At 56.7% G+C, this 14,016-nt stretch overlaps 2 protein-coding genes across 6 annotated transcripts in view; one reads left to right on the forward strand and one right to left on the reverse strand.

Annotated features, from left to right (window-relative positions):
• ITIH4 (inter-alpha-trypsin inhibitor heavy chain 4) overlaps positions 1-1,153 on the forward strand; it is a 21,305-nt gene extending 20,152 nt beyond the window's left edge. For 4 of the 5 annotated variants that reach the window (XR_007479728.1, XR_007479729.1, XR_007479726.1 and 1 more), the window contains one exon: positions 174-829. The gene's annotated coding sequence lies outside the window, so the exon portion shown is untranslated. Of the gene's footprint in view, positions 1-173 lie in introns of all 5 variants that reach the window. The other variant, XR_007479730.1, reaches the window with a different exon arrangement.
• ITIH3 (inter-alpha-trypsin inhibitor heavy chain 3) lies at positions 401-13,951 on the reverse strand. The gene is made up of 22 exons (XM_004267909.3): positions 13,783-13,951; positions 13,115-13,135; positions 11,966-12,132; positions 11,776-11,880; positions 11,349-11,511; positions 10,682-10,795; positions 9,541-9,666; positions 9,122-9,238; positions 8,729-8,897; positions 8,010-8,135; positions 7,554-7,735; positions 6,129-6,314; positions 5,825-5,964; positions 4,995-5,149; positions 4,358-4,375; positions 3,252-3,275; positions 2,990-3,022; positions 2,722-2,835; positions 2,024-2,228; positions 1,153-1,322; positions 850-961; positions 401-530 (listed from the first exon to the last, which is right to left on the reverse strand). The coding sequence occupies exons 1-22, from the start codon at positions 13,873-13,875 to the stop codon at positions 401-403; spliced, it is 2,670 nt and encodes an 889-aa protein (XP_004267957.2). The 5' UTR covers positions 13,876-13,951.
• Positions 13,952-14,016: the final 65 nt, after the last annotated feature.

The raw sequence follows: 14,016 nt of genomic DNA on the forward strand, positions 1-14,016 counted from the left end.
CTTGTGAGCCGCGACCCTGACTTTTCCTCTGACCCTCCTGAACGCTGAAATGTAGTCCGTCCTTCCCGACTTCTGAGCCTCTTTGCTCTCGAGTCAATTCTTGATTCTTTCCTTCCCCAAGCATCACGTGTTTAACCCCCCATAGCACCACCCCAACCAACCGTGTCTTTCAGCCGCATCGGTGGAGAGGCCCAGGAAGTTGCCTTCCTAGCAGCCAGCCCTTCCTTCGAGCTGCCTGTCCCCTGGAGCAGGGGCTCATGGAAGCATGCAGACACTGGTAGCCGTCCGGTTTCTCCTTGGCCTTTACTGTCACAGCCCTCCATCAGGCCCCACTCTGTGCCTCCGTTCCAGATGCCATGCAAGCCCTGCCAGCCGCCTCAGTAGGAGCTGGCATGTCCACTCAGAACAGGCTGGGGACAATGTAGTCGCTGTGGACGCCGTCAATCAGCCCTTGCCCATTGTTGTGGACGAACCAGCAGGCAACTTTTGTGCCAATGCTGATGTCCTTCCTGTAGTCCTTCTGGGAGCCCCTGGGAGAAAGGAGAGAGATGCTGTGATACACGGGGTAGGCAAGATGGCTGCTGCGCCCAAGGACCTAAGGTTGAAAAGGCGTGTGAAGTTGCCAATTCTAGGAGTCCAAACTCTGGTCAAGAATGAGGCCTTGTGGTTACTCCTTCTAGGGGGTCAGATTTGGCCTTTTCCCAGTTAGAGGGGGCCAAGACCCCAGAGGGAAACAAGGATGCCCCACAGACGACAAGAGCCAGCTGGGCTGATGTACGTGGGCAGAGAGCGCTCCTTCCTCCTGTCTTGTGACAGGGCAGGGTGAGGACGTCAGTAGAGTCTCCTCACCGGGTAACTGTCAGCCGATGGTTCTTCACCACCATTGTGGCATCTGGCTTTGTGGGGTCAGAGCCTGGGTGGACGTCAGACACTTTAAAGTCAAAGGGGTGGAAGAATTGTCCTGGGAATAAAAACATTCACACTGTCAGCCCTGCCACCACCATATGTGACATGGCCACTGGTCTTCCAAGGTAGATGCAAAGGCTGGATGAGGTGTTGAGCCCTGGGTCCAGGGTGGTTAGGCTGGCCCTTTGCATGGCTTTTTCCCTCCACCATGTGGCCTGAACAACCTGAGGCTTGAACATTTCGTACCCAGCAGCCCATGTGTCTGTGCTGACATCCGATGACTGTCCACCACATAGAAGCCCAGGAAGTCATGGTGGATGGGCTGTTTCTTCCACACCTGATGCAAGACAACCACAAAAGTAACCCCATCTCCAAAGGAGACCACCATGTTCTTCCTGTCGATCGTCACAGACAGTCTAGGAGAGAAGAGGAGGTCAGCAGTGAGGCCCAGTGGCCATGACACCAGGCATCTGAATCAAGGGTATCTCAGCAGGAGACATGACACCTGAGAGCACACAGATTCCAGAAACTATGTCAGGGGTGCTGGAGAGAAGACGCTTATGCATGTTGACTGTGCACTCCACTGAGTGGGTCCCTGCTCCTCTGTAAGCAGGAGAAGGGGCTGTCCTGGGCATCTGGAGGCCCGGGATCGAACCCCAGCTCCACCACTGGCTTCCTGTGCAACATTGGGCAGGTTCTGCCCCTCTCTGAGCCTCTGTGGAACTAACACCGCTGCCCTGCCCACCCAGCTTGGGGTGATCTGAAGACACGAGAGGCTGAGGAGTTTGAGAACAAGTGAGTTCAGCCAGACACGATGCATGTAGGGATCTTGGTCACTCTCAGCTTGCTTGCCAGGTCCACCTAATGCTTTCGTCCACACAGCCCTTCCTTCAAGGTCAGTCCTGTGCACTGTCTAGCTACCAATACTGCCTCTGATGGGGGCCCCAGGGGTTGGTGGGGGGCCACCATGGTCACCCTCCCCTAGGCAGGGGCTGAACTCTGAGGCCACTGGTCTTTCCTGTGAGCCCTGTGGATCTTCTGTCCTGCGATTTCTTCAAATCCCTCCTTAGACCCTGGCACTATAGCACCTCTCAGAGACCCAGTAGTGGGGCTTTACCCATCCTGTGTGACCGTGACCGTGTCCAGCCAGCTGAACGTGCTCTGTGCAGCCCCATGCCACAGGGTGATCCTCTCCGGTGTCACCTCAATCTGGAAGTCCATCTGAGCATTGGCAATGCCCAGCTTGCCAAAGTAAGTCTTTCTGGTCTGGGAGTCCAGGCTGCTTCTCTTCTCACCAATGATCTGCCCGTTAACTGTGAGGCCTGCCAGAGGGGCGGGGTAGCAAGAGACCAGCAAGACCTGAGTCCAGGCTGGTCTTTAGGGACACACCTTCCCCTTCAGCCAGACCTACTGAGGGGTAGCCCAGTGGGGGCCCCATTGAGATACCAGGACTTCAGAGCCAACCCTGTCTGTTCTTAGACACATGGGGGTCACACTACTGGCTGAGGGCCCACACTGTGGATCTGCCTCTTGCCTGGGCCAGTGTTGTTCAGACAAAAATGATTCCCTACACACAGGCCAGGTCCTGCCTGCATGCCCAGGCTGCACTTAATTCTAACCACCTCCCCAACACCACTGGCCCCGGGGGCACTAGGGGAGCCTGTGGCTCTGGGTGGAATCTGTAATCCCTACAGGGTGTAATCTGCGTATAAGATGGGTGACTTATAGGCAGAGTGAGGAGCTAGTCCATGTGCCTATCCTAGGGACTCCAGGCCCTCCCAGGAAGAAAGCCTGGCCCCAGCCCGCAGTCCCCACCTGTGACAGGGTCCTGAATGAGGCGCAGCACTGTGCCTGGGTCTTTGTCGATGTTGAAGCAGATGGCATCGTCCTTCTCTGGAACTTGGATGATGAAGTGGGGGTCCCCATCCACTGAGTGCACATAGAGAAAGGGCTGGCTTCCAGGGTCTCTCACTGTTCCGGGGCCCTCCCCTTGCCTCCTAGTCCCCGTGGGATGGACTCCTAGACAGGTAGGAGGCGCTTGGCCCTGGGCCCTGGGCCACGCCCCAGGAGCTGGGGAACTCACCGTAGTAGGTTGTCTGGGGAGGCTGGGAGTTGGCTGTGGACGCAAAGGGAGAGAGGGCTGAGCTAAACAAGCAGGCGGGGAGGGTCCAGGACCCCCACCCAGAGTTCGGTTCATGCCTCTCCCCTCCTGCTCCCTAATGCTCTTAAACCCTCGTCTCCTCAGGACCCCCCAGCCATCTGCCTGTCCCAGAGAGCTGATTCAGGAAAGACTCCGGAGGGGGACGGCACAGGGCCACGCTCTGTGGCAGCGGGCACATACTCACTCAGGTAAGCCATGGAGGGGATCACTGAAAAAAGAAGCCAAAGGGCAGGCGTGAGCAAGGTCTAGGGGTTCCCTCCGCCCAACCCCATGCCTTCTACCTGTCTCGGAGCTGCTGGTCCCCAGTGGGGCCCCAACGCTGACAGATAGAGGGTGGGAATATGACCCCCTAAGTTTAGGCTTTAGAAATGGGACATGCCTAGGAAACTCCTTTCTAGGGCTGGTGGGTAATATGGGTGTAGTGTTAATACCGGGGCTCAGCGCTTCCACGCAGCTAAAATGCAAGCCGTCAGTCAGTTTCTGTGTCAGGAGCAATGCCGTCCCCCACCCCTGAACTCCCACCCCCAGGGTGGGATGAGGCTCACAGGTGATTGTTGTCTTTGGTAGTAAAACACCCACCCAGACGCAGGCGGGCACACACACACACACACACACACACACACACACACACACGCACAGTGACTACATTTCACAGGGCTGTTCAGAGGGCAAAGCCATGACCCATTCCAAATATACTGCTTGGTTAGGACAGCCTGTATGGATAGAGACAAGGCAGGCCGGTAGGGGCTGGGGAGGCCCTGACTGGTGGTGGTGGGCTTGTGGGGCGGGTGATGGTCAAATTTTACAATGAGAGAAACGCAAAGTGCTGTGAATTCCAGCGCAGGCGCTGGAACCAGGCTGCCTGGGCCAAAGTCCTGGCTTGGCCTCCTGTTGACTGAGTCATTGAGCAAATAGATTTAACCTCTCTGTGCCTCAGTTTCCTCACTGTAAAATGGAACCATGAGAGGACTCCCTTAAAGGATTGCTGTGGGTTTAGTCGAGTGCTAATTGAGTTGCTAATTTTTGTAGGTCACAGAATACTTTCATACTGATTGTCCTTCCTTGGGCAGGGGAAGCTACCGTCAGTCAACTGACGAGAACCCTTAGGCTCAGAGTGGAACAGAGCCCAGCCCCAGGCCCCTGGTGAGTTCACAGCAGAGCTGGGAGCTGAGCCCAGGTGTCCTGAGGGCCCCTCCCCAGGCAGTACATCCCCAGCATGATTGAAAAGGCCTCCTTGGTCCTCTCTTGTCGTCCTCCTGGGACACCCACCCAGCTGTGGCTAAAGCTCACCTTCTGCATCCACAGGCCCTGGGAGGGAGGAAGAGGAGAAATGCATTAGAGGACACAGACTCCTGGTGTCAGGGCCAATGTGACCGACTTACTGCCTGGCCAGCCAGCCCCAGGCCTCGTGTGGCCCCTGCAGGAACCAAGAGCTCCTGGAGGCAGAGGCCTGGCCCAGACCGGCTCTTTACCTCCCAGCCCCAACCCCCATGGCCTGTGCCAGTTGCAGGGACACTCAGGACCCCCCTCTTGGGGTCTGGTTGAGCAGGCCTGGTCCCAGCCTCCAGCTCTCAGGGCCGCTTCCTCTCACAGTCCCCAGGCACCTGCTCCAGGCCTAACTTTTAGGTCAGAAGTGCTTCTTCTTGTCTAACTGAACCCTTCCATGCTGCAGCCTAAGTCCCTTTCCTGGAAATGACCCTGGGCACTGTGCCCTTTTAGAAACTTCGAGGCTCCTATTCACACTAATGGCTTCGCTCCCTCTACAACACCCTCCCCATCCCTTGGCCAGTTTTCCTTCGATGCCCCCAGGACCTGCGCTTCTCAGAAGGTCTGGTCTCCTCAGCCTGGCCCCCTTCTCTTCAGGGCACCTAAGGCCAGGGGCCTGGAAGAAGGCCTCTGAGTTCTGGCCCCTACCCTCCGTGCCCACCTTCCCCAGGCTTGTCGGCAATGGCTGTCTTGTTCTCGTTGTCCTCAGGCTTGGTCACCACCATGGAGGTCAGTGGAGTCACGAAGTGGTACTTGAGGGACAGGTCCAAGGCCTGGGCTGTGAGGTTCTCCTTCTCCTCGCCATGGGCATTCTTGCTGTGGGGAGGGGCGGGGTGGGAGGGTCAGCCCAGGACCCTCCTCCACCCCTCCCAGTGGGGTCCCCCAGGATAGAGCCCACTAGCACTCAGAAAAAACTGGTTCACCAGCTCCCTGGGACAGACGGACATGCCCTGATTCCTCTCTGGACCTCAGTTTCCCCACCTGAAAAATACAAGGGGCTCGAGATGGCCACTGCAACCATCAGTCATGATAGTGTTCACATGCTGAGCGCCAGCGGCTTTCCTGGCCGAGCCCACTTAACAGAAGGCTGACACGGCCCTCTCGCATGGGCCCGAGCTCTGCTCCCTGTGGCTGAGGGCTGGGGTCCCAGCCTTTGGTTGTGTTCAGCATCAACATCTCTGTGGGCCCATGCTGGGTGCTTGGAACAGGATGCTAAGGCCCACCCCTGCCCTCGAGGTGCTCCCAGCCTGCTGCTTGAGCCCCAGATGATGGACCCGGCTCTACTCCAGGGAAAACGGGCCATGGGGCCTGGCCAAGAAGAGGGCAGGGCAGCTGGAGTGGGCGTGGAGGTGCACTTCCTGGGGTGTAAGTTTCCTCCTCGTGGGCTCCCCCCGGAGCATAGCCAGCACAGGGGGCTTCACAGGTAGGTGCTGGGGCAGTGCCGGGGGCTGAGTGCGGGGCCCGGCCGTGTGAGAGGTGGGCCAGGGTCACCATTTCTCCAGCAGCTGCTCGATAGTGAGGTAGGCCCAGAGCCGCTCAATGTAGTTCCCAAAAATGTAGTCCCGCTCCTTCAGGGCCTTCTCCATCTCCTTCATGTCCAGCTCCTCAGTGAATGTCAGGTCGTTGATGGCCTGGGGCAGGGGTGGGAGAAGGTGAGAGGCTGGAGGCCTGGAGCCAGGAGCCAGGTGGGCCTTGTTCAGGAGCTGCTACTGCTGGGCCGTCAGCCAGGAGGCTGGAGCCCTATCCGTGCGGATCCCCCATCCCCAGCGCACAGCCGGGCCCCGGCCCAGCTTACCCCGTGGCCCTTCACGTCCGCCTTAAAGCTGTTCATGTCCTCATCTGCCAGGCGCCCAGCCACCACAATCTCAGAGCCGTCGTAGAAGTGCTGGTAACTGTTCTGGGTGAGGTCCAGGATGGCGTTCTCAGGGTACTCCATCTCCACATCTGTCAGCAGCGGGTTGGCCACCTCCTCATAGAAGCCCTGGAGTCCAGATAGGGGACCTGCTCATCTCAGGCCACCAGGGCGGGCAGAGAGAGGACAGGGTGGGCAGGCTCCCACTGGCGCCTCCGCGGGTTGTTGAGTTTCCCGGGCTGGGCCAGTCCTGGCTCCTGATCTCTACTTCCATGTGGCCCTGACTGTGCCCTTCAGTTTGGGGGTGCCCTTCCTCACCGTGTTCCCCCCTCCCCCCAGGTAGAGACTGGGAGGAATAGAAAAGGAAAGGACAGAGTTCTTGGCACATAGAAAGGACTCAAGAAATGTTTGTTGGAACGAAAGTAAGAAGGAAGGGTGGAAGCCGACTAAAGAAGGCGATGTGGGGTGAGAGCATGGAGACCCGGAGACTGACAGGAGGAAGGCCGGGGGTGTCCACTGCAGAGGTGGAGAAGCAGTCACCTGTGCCAGGGAGGAGGGGGAGGGTACCAGATTTAGCAAATGAAAATACAGGACATGAGTTAAACTTGAATATCAGGTAAATGACAAGTGACTTTTTAGTATAAATACAGCTGTCATGGGATGAATTGTGTACCCTCAAAATACATAGGTTAAAATCCTTACCCCCAGTACCTCAGGGCATGACCTTATTTGGGGAAAGGGCCTTTACAGAGGTAATCAAGTTAAAATGAAGTGTTCAGGATGGACTCCAATCCAATCCGACTGGTGTCCCTATGAAAGGGGGAAATTTGGACCCAGAGACAGACATGCACACAGAGAAGATGATGTGAAGATACAGGGAGAAAATGGCCATCTACAGGCCAAGGAGAGAGGCCTGGAACAGATCCTTCCCTCGCAGCTCTCAGAAGGAGCCAGCCCTGCCGACACCTTGATTTTGGAGTTCTAGCCTCCAGAACTGTGAGACGATAAATTTCTGTTGTGGAAGCCACCCAGTTTATGGTAATTTGTTAAGGCAGCACTAGTAAACTAATACAGTGTCCTATGCAATATCTGGAGCATGCTTGCTAAAAAATTATTTGCTGTTTATGAGAAATTCATATTTAACTGGATGTCTTGTATTTGATCTGGCAATCCTACAGAGGAAGCAGGTCTGTTCTGTGTAGCCCACAGACAAAATCAGAACCAGTATGGATGGGTAAGAGATAACCAGAGGTAGATTTCAACCCAAGAGGAAGTTCTTTCTAATAACCGAAATTGTCACACAGTGGAACAGTTTCCTGAGGAAGTAGTGAGCTCCTTATTCCCAGAGGTGTGCAAGATAAGACATACCTGCAACTGCACGTTGGCATCGGAATCCTCATAAATGCGGCGGGCAAGCCCGTGGTTCTCCAGGGCCATACGCTCCAGGAAGTTATAATTCAGATTGTTGCCAAAGCCCAGGTTATATAAGGGGAACTTGCCACCAATGGCATTCCGCACATTCTCTTGGATTTTTTCAGGTCTGCTTTCACCTACAGGAGAAGGAGGTGTTCACGCTCCAGCCACAGCCCCGGCGGCTGTCAGGAGAAGCTGTCTGGACAGATCTGACTCCTACACGTGCAGTTGGCGGAGTCATGGCCACCAGCCCTTGTAGAGGCAGACGTGGGAAGGCCTGGCAGGGAGGCAGGGCCCTGCCCTTGAGGGGCTCACAGACCATGGGGGACCCTGGAGAGAGCTGCCCAAGGTCTTGCAGCACGCCAGCTACAGAGCCAGGAGCGGCAGCCAGAGTTACACCCGCTGCCTCACCCACATTGGCGTCCCCGTCGGTCAACATGATGACGATGGAGGTGCTCCTCTCCAGGACTCTGTACTCCTCCCGGGCCTTGTTCAGCATACTGATGCCCTTCAGCAGCGCGTCGTTGATGTTGGTCACTGGCACACAGACAGACAGACGGCACCGTGGGAGCGTGTCCTCAGGGTGTCAGGGTGGAGGAGGTCGAGACAGCAGGCCCTGCTCACGTGCCCAGGGACCCTGCCTGCCCATATGTGGTGGTACTCAGTAAATATCGACTGAATGACTCAGTGAGTGATGAATGAATGACTTAGTCTTTCAAATGAGTAAAAAGACCAGCCTCTCAGGGCTGCCGGAAGGATAGATGCACACAGTGATTGTAAGAGCATTTGGAGAACAGTCAAATGGACTCCCAGCCCCTCTCACAGGGAGGAGTGGGGAACAGTATAGACATCACTTGTCATCTTTCATACAAAACTGCCATGGATAAGGGTATCTTGCTGGGGCTAGTGGGGCACCAGGATCACAGGTTAGAAACAGAAAGAATGGCTTTCCCTAGACCACAAAGAAGACACCCCAGTATCTAGCCTCAGGACTCCCCACCCCCACCTCTACCCCCAGCCAGGGTCTGCCGGGCCTGGACCAGCAGAGACTCTGCCCCAAGGCAGGAGGGAGATAGGCTGCTCAGGCAGACAGGAGTGGCAGGATGTGGCTCCCTCCCCTCTGTTCTTACTTCCTTGGTCACGAATATTCATCACAAATTTCCGGGCCTCCTGGATGTTCTCAGGAGTGGCTTGAACTAAAGTGTCTTTCCAAGTGGTCACACCTCCACTGAACAGGATGAAATTCAGGTAGTCATCCTCTTTCACATCCTCCAGAATTTTGAGGAGGGCATCCTTTGTCTGGGAAGGAGAAAGACAAGCAGACAAGAAGATGTCTTCCCAGCCTGGGCTGGCGGTGAGGCCCATGCCATCTGCAAAAAAAGGGGCAGATGATTTGTGCCTTTTTAGAATCCTGTCCCCCTTTCCCATCTTTCACTGGAAATATTGGCTTCGTCCACTTTTTAAAAATCTCTCTCTCCCTCCCACACGTCCCACCCCCACCCCCTTTGCCCCAAGGAGAGTACCTGCTCCATTTTCCGACCGTGCATGGAGCCACTGACGTCAATCACGAAGACCACGTTCTTGGGCACCACCGGAAGGCCTTGAGGTGCAAAGAAGTGCACGAAGTAGCCATTGACGATCTGGAAAGGGGAGAGAGAGAGAGGAGGCCAGTATCCCTTCAGCAACCTCACGTTGGCTGCCCTTGCAAATAGGACGCAGCCGTTAACCAGCCCAAAATAAAGATGTCCTTTCCACCCCTCCAGGGGTGCCACATGAAGGCTCTGGACTACCTATCGTCCCCACACCTTGCAGGAAACTCATCCTTGGGCTGAGGATCAAGGGTGTCTCACTAGATGAAGCTGCAGCCCCTCCCCGCATCAGCCCTCACTCCACCATGGTGGGGAATCTACCAGCCTGGCAGAGCCAGTCGGCGGGTACCTACCTGCACATTGGCTGGAGACTCTCTGTTCACGTCATAGGTGATGATAAAATCTCCTTTGAGGAGGGAGTCCGTACAGGTTGGGCATGAACGTTGTTGATCCAAGCTGGGCTTGAAGGACACGTGGCCCTGAGGGAGGGTGGTGGCCAGCCTTGCTCAGCTTGGCCAGGGCCTGCCCTCTGCAGACCTCAGCGCGGGGCTGCCCTGGGGAGCACGGTGCAGTCCTCATGGCGAGGAGCCTGTAGGTAGGTGCCTGGGCAGTCCTGCCACCCTCTGGGGTGCTCAGCCTTTCTGAGCACCTCTCTTCCCTTCGGAGATCTGGAGCTCCTTGGAGGCCAGGGGCCTTATCTGAGCCAGACTTTCACTCTTCCTGCTCACTGGGCCCACAAGTCCCTTAGCTCTGCCTGCACTAAGAAGCCACTTTGGGAGGGGAATTCTGCACCATGAAAAGGAATTTCATGTTGGGTGGTATTGTGTGTGTTGTTGCCAAGAGGAGGGGGAAGGGAGCAGAGTAGGGAATGGGGAGGGGGCCCTGGGTGAGGGCACCGCCTGCAGAGGCCAGCAGCCCTCTGAGCGTATGCTCCTTGGGCCTCACCCTGGGAGTCCTGACTGAGGTTTGCTGTCCATATAAACATTTATTCATCCACTGCCCATGATCAGCAAGGCCCCTGGAATTGCTGGGGACCTTGGGGACCAGAGCCAACCACCAGTACCAAGAATAAAGTTCCCTTTTTTCTTTCACCCCTCATGTGGAATCAGATCTAAAAAACTCCCTCTGGCCTCGGTCTCCTTATCTGTAAAACAGGGACCAGTAACCTGCCCTGCCTGCTTCCCAAAGTAGAATGGGACCAGGCTATATAAATGGCTTCCCTGTCCCCCAGTGCAGTTGAGACCCCAGTTCCTCCAGCAGGTCATCATCAGCAAGCAGCCCCCTGCCTCCAGCATCCTCACTCCTGACCCAGGGGGCCTAGGAGAAAGGGGATGTTGCAGACTTATCCCCCCGCCACACACACACACATGCACACTCTCTCTCTCTCTCTGTCTCTCTCTCCCTTGCATCAGTCAAATCCCCAGGTTCAGACTCGCCCTGCTAGGGTCAGTGTTCCTGCACCTGCCCCCCAGGCCCGAGGGGCATCTACACCACCTTTTTCCCTGAGAAGGACTTGGTGAGAGCGCTGCTCAAGAGGTCATTGGTGATGAACGAGGCTTCAGCATCCAGCGTACTGATGCCCTGGGGCTCGAAGATGTCTGCTGTGATCTGAAATGGCGAAAGGTAAGGAGATGTCACTCAGTGACAGTGCAGAGCCCAGCCTCCAGGACAACAAGGGCAAGGAGATGGGTCAGTGATGTACAAGGAGCAGCCTCTAGGACAACTCTGTGACAGCCAAGCCTGCTGTCTCCCACCAAGAAAATGACCACAAGGGCTTTTAAGTGGGTACTCTGACCCCAGAACTCTTCTACTACCTGCCATATGGTGCCCCAGATTCTACCACTAAAGCATTTCCTTTGGCTTTCCACTCTGATGTAGGTAAAATGCCCATGTAAGCAGTTAGAAGCATTACAGAGACACTTTGTGATGTTGCCCCCAAGGGCCCAGCACCCAACCTGGATCTGCCAGGTGCCGCCCAGCCTCCTCCCCTTGGCCCAGGTGCTGTAGCCAGCGCCACTGTAATTCCCCCACGCCTCCTCAACCAAGTGGTGGGGGCTGGGTTTCTGTGTTCTTGACCCTGCTGTGAGGTCTGCCCAGGGACCCTTCCCAGCACCCTGCCCCCAGCAGTTTCAGCAGGGGCTGCAGGAGAGCAGCTGATTACCTCAAAGTGCTTGACCAGTTGCTTGGGCTGGACCTTGAGGTACATCTCGTACTTGCCCTTGTGCCTCTTCAGCAGCTCCTCGTAGGTTAGCTCAAAGGTGACCTTGCTGCCTGCAGCCACATTGACTGAGACGGTGAATTTCTCCAGCTTCCTCCCAGAGGCCCTGGATGGGGGTGCAAGACAATGACTGCCCCAAAGACAGCACCAGCCCATCCTTCCTGGGCTTTGGGTTCAAGTCCCTTACCCTTGGGGGAGACCCCTACCCACTCTGAGCCTCGGTTGCCTCAAATTCAAAATGAGATAACGTTGTAAGAATAACGGCGCATTTTGCCAAATCATGATAATAATGGCTGCTGTTCTGTTGTTTGTGTCTCTGAGGGCCCTTACAGCCCTGAGTTCTCCCCAAGGCCTGGGGGCCCACACTTACTTGACCAAGCCAGCTGTCTTGCCCTGGGACACGGCCTTTTCATACTGCTTCTTGGCAACTTCCTTCTCTTTGACATTCCCAGGGTAGGTAACACCATCAATGGTCCTGCAGGGATAGAGAGCTGCTGGGGGACTCATGCTGAGCCAGACTCCGCTCCCAGCCCAGAACCAGCAGTCGTGATGACACCCACAAGGTGAAGTTGGTGATGAAGGCTGTCTTGGGCAGCTCCACATTGAAAGAAACCTCCTTGGCAGTGTCTGCGTGGTTGACAGCCCTGGTGGTGACGACATTGTGAGCGAAGCGGGAGGTCACCTTGCAGTGGACCTTGGTGCCGTAGACTTCGATGCCATCGACCACCTGCGGGAGAGGAACAGTGTTCAGCAGATGGTGACCAGCCAGCCTGAGGCACCCGGAAACCAGGACTTCCTCCTGGCCTCTCCCCTTCAAGCTCCCCTTTGCGGGCTCCAAAGCTCCTGCCTGGTAAGTGGCCCCTCCAGTCTCCCAGTCACCCATGTCAGAAGCCTGGGCAGCATCCTTGGTTGCCACCTTTAATTGGCCACCACTGTTCTGATGGTCACTCTGCATCCTTAGCTCTATCATCTGTTTACATGCAGCTGTAGCCAGTGAGATGGTATAAAAACCCAAATCTGACCCTGTCCTTCTGCCACTTGAAGTGCTCCCGTTCTCACCACCGCCCTCAGGACAGTCTTCCCCCTGGCTCTGGGGGCCTCCAGGCAGGTGCTGCCTCTGCTCATCCCGTGCTCCAGCCATGCCAGGTCCTAGCTCTTCCTGCTCATCTTCCACACCTCAGCTTGGAAAGAGCGTGTCCACACACACACCCCAGCCCGCCCCCTGTGTCCTTTGGTAATTGCCTGCTTCTGTCTCCCAAATAGGCCCTTGTTTCCTATCTGAGGGCAGTGCATGGGGAGGGCCTTCGTGCCCCCCAAAACCCTCTTTCCAACGGGGTGATGGACCAAGGGACACTCTACGGAGACGTCTGGGTTAAACATGGATATAAAGATGCTTCGTGAAGGTGTGACGGGGCCATTCACTGTGTGTCTCCTGCCCTGTGCATGGGGCCTGACTAGTGCTCGGTAAGTGTTTGTGGGAAGATGGACTCGTGGAAGGGCGGTCCTCTGCTCTATCAGCGGGTCCGAGGGCCATGGTTCCGTGGTGCTCTTTCCCAGGGCTCTGGAATCACGGCGGGGGTCTGCGAGGGCAGGGGGCCATAGGCTGTTTGCCAGCTGGAGGGACCTGCCATTGTGGCCCACTCCTTCCGCTGTTGGGCAACTAGCTCCGTCCTGCCCTGCCCTGCCCCATCCCTGGTGAAAGTTCTCACCGCTTCCGGGAGGCTCCGTTTCTGCAAAAACAGACAAACACAGGGGTCAGGCCAAGTCCAAGGCTACAGTGGCTTGGCAATAGGCTCTGGGCTGAGGCCAAGGTTCAGCAGTGACCCCCCCACACACACCTTGAGGGGCCTCTGGACATGGACCCACCCAGAGCCACATGTCGGAGTAGGAAGGGCTCTGAACAGATGGGGAAACTGAGGTGCAGGGAGGGAAGATCTCCAGTTCACCGGGGGGATCAGGGCAAGGAGGACCAAAGCCAGAGCTCTTCCCCTGCCCCATATACCCTGACTCACTCTGCCCTTCCCTGGGCCCCAGGCCCCTGAGGCCTCATCCAGACCCCACCACCACTGTACCCCACATGGCTCAGCTCGGCCATTCCTAGAGGCCTCTACCCTTGTCTCAGACGTGGACCTTCACAGCCCCTCAGTGAGGTGAGCTGATCGTGCAGCATCACCCACCTGACGGGTAGGGAAACAGAGGCCCAGGAGATTTAAGAGCCTTGCCCAGGATTAGGGAGCAGGTCTGGAGCCCAGTTCCCCGCATACCAGCTCTGTTCCCTGCAGCTCACCGCCCAACCTCTGCCTCCTCCGCACCCTACACACAGGACTGCCGGCCTGGCCCCTCTGCCTGCCAGATGGTGAAGAGGGGGCAGATTTACCCCGAGTAGCCGGCATAATCTTCTAGGGAAGCCAGAGACCGCCACACCGGAGAGCAGAGCCAAGATGAGGCAGGGCCACCGAGCAGACGCCATCGCTGAGCACACTGGCGGCACCTGGGCTCCTTATATGAGCAAGCCTAGTGTTTCCCAAGTGGGGTCATCGACCTGCAGTGTGGGCGGGAGGAGCGGGAGGCGGGAGGATCCCCCAGGAAGCTGGACGCGGGTGGAGTAATG

This window comes from Orcinus orca, chromosome 10 (genome assembly GCF_937001465.1).
Source record: "Orcinus orca chromosome 10, mOrcOrc1.1, whole genome shotgun sequence".
Lineage (NCBI taxonomy): Eukaryota > Metazoa > Chordata > Mammalia > Artiodactyla > Delphinidae > Orcinus > Orcinus orca.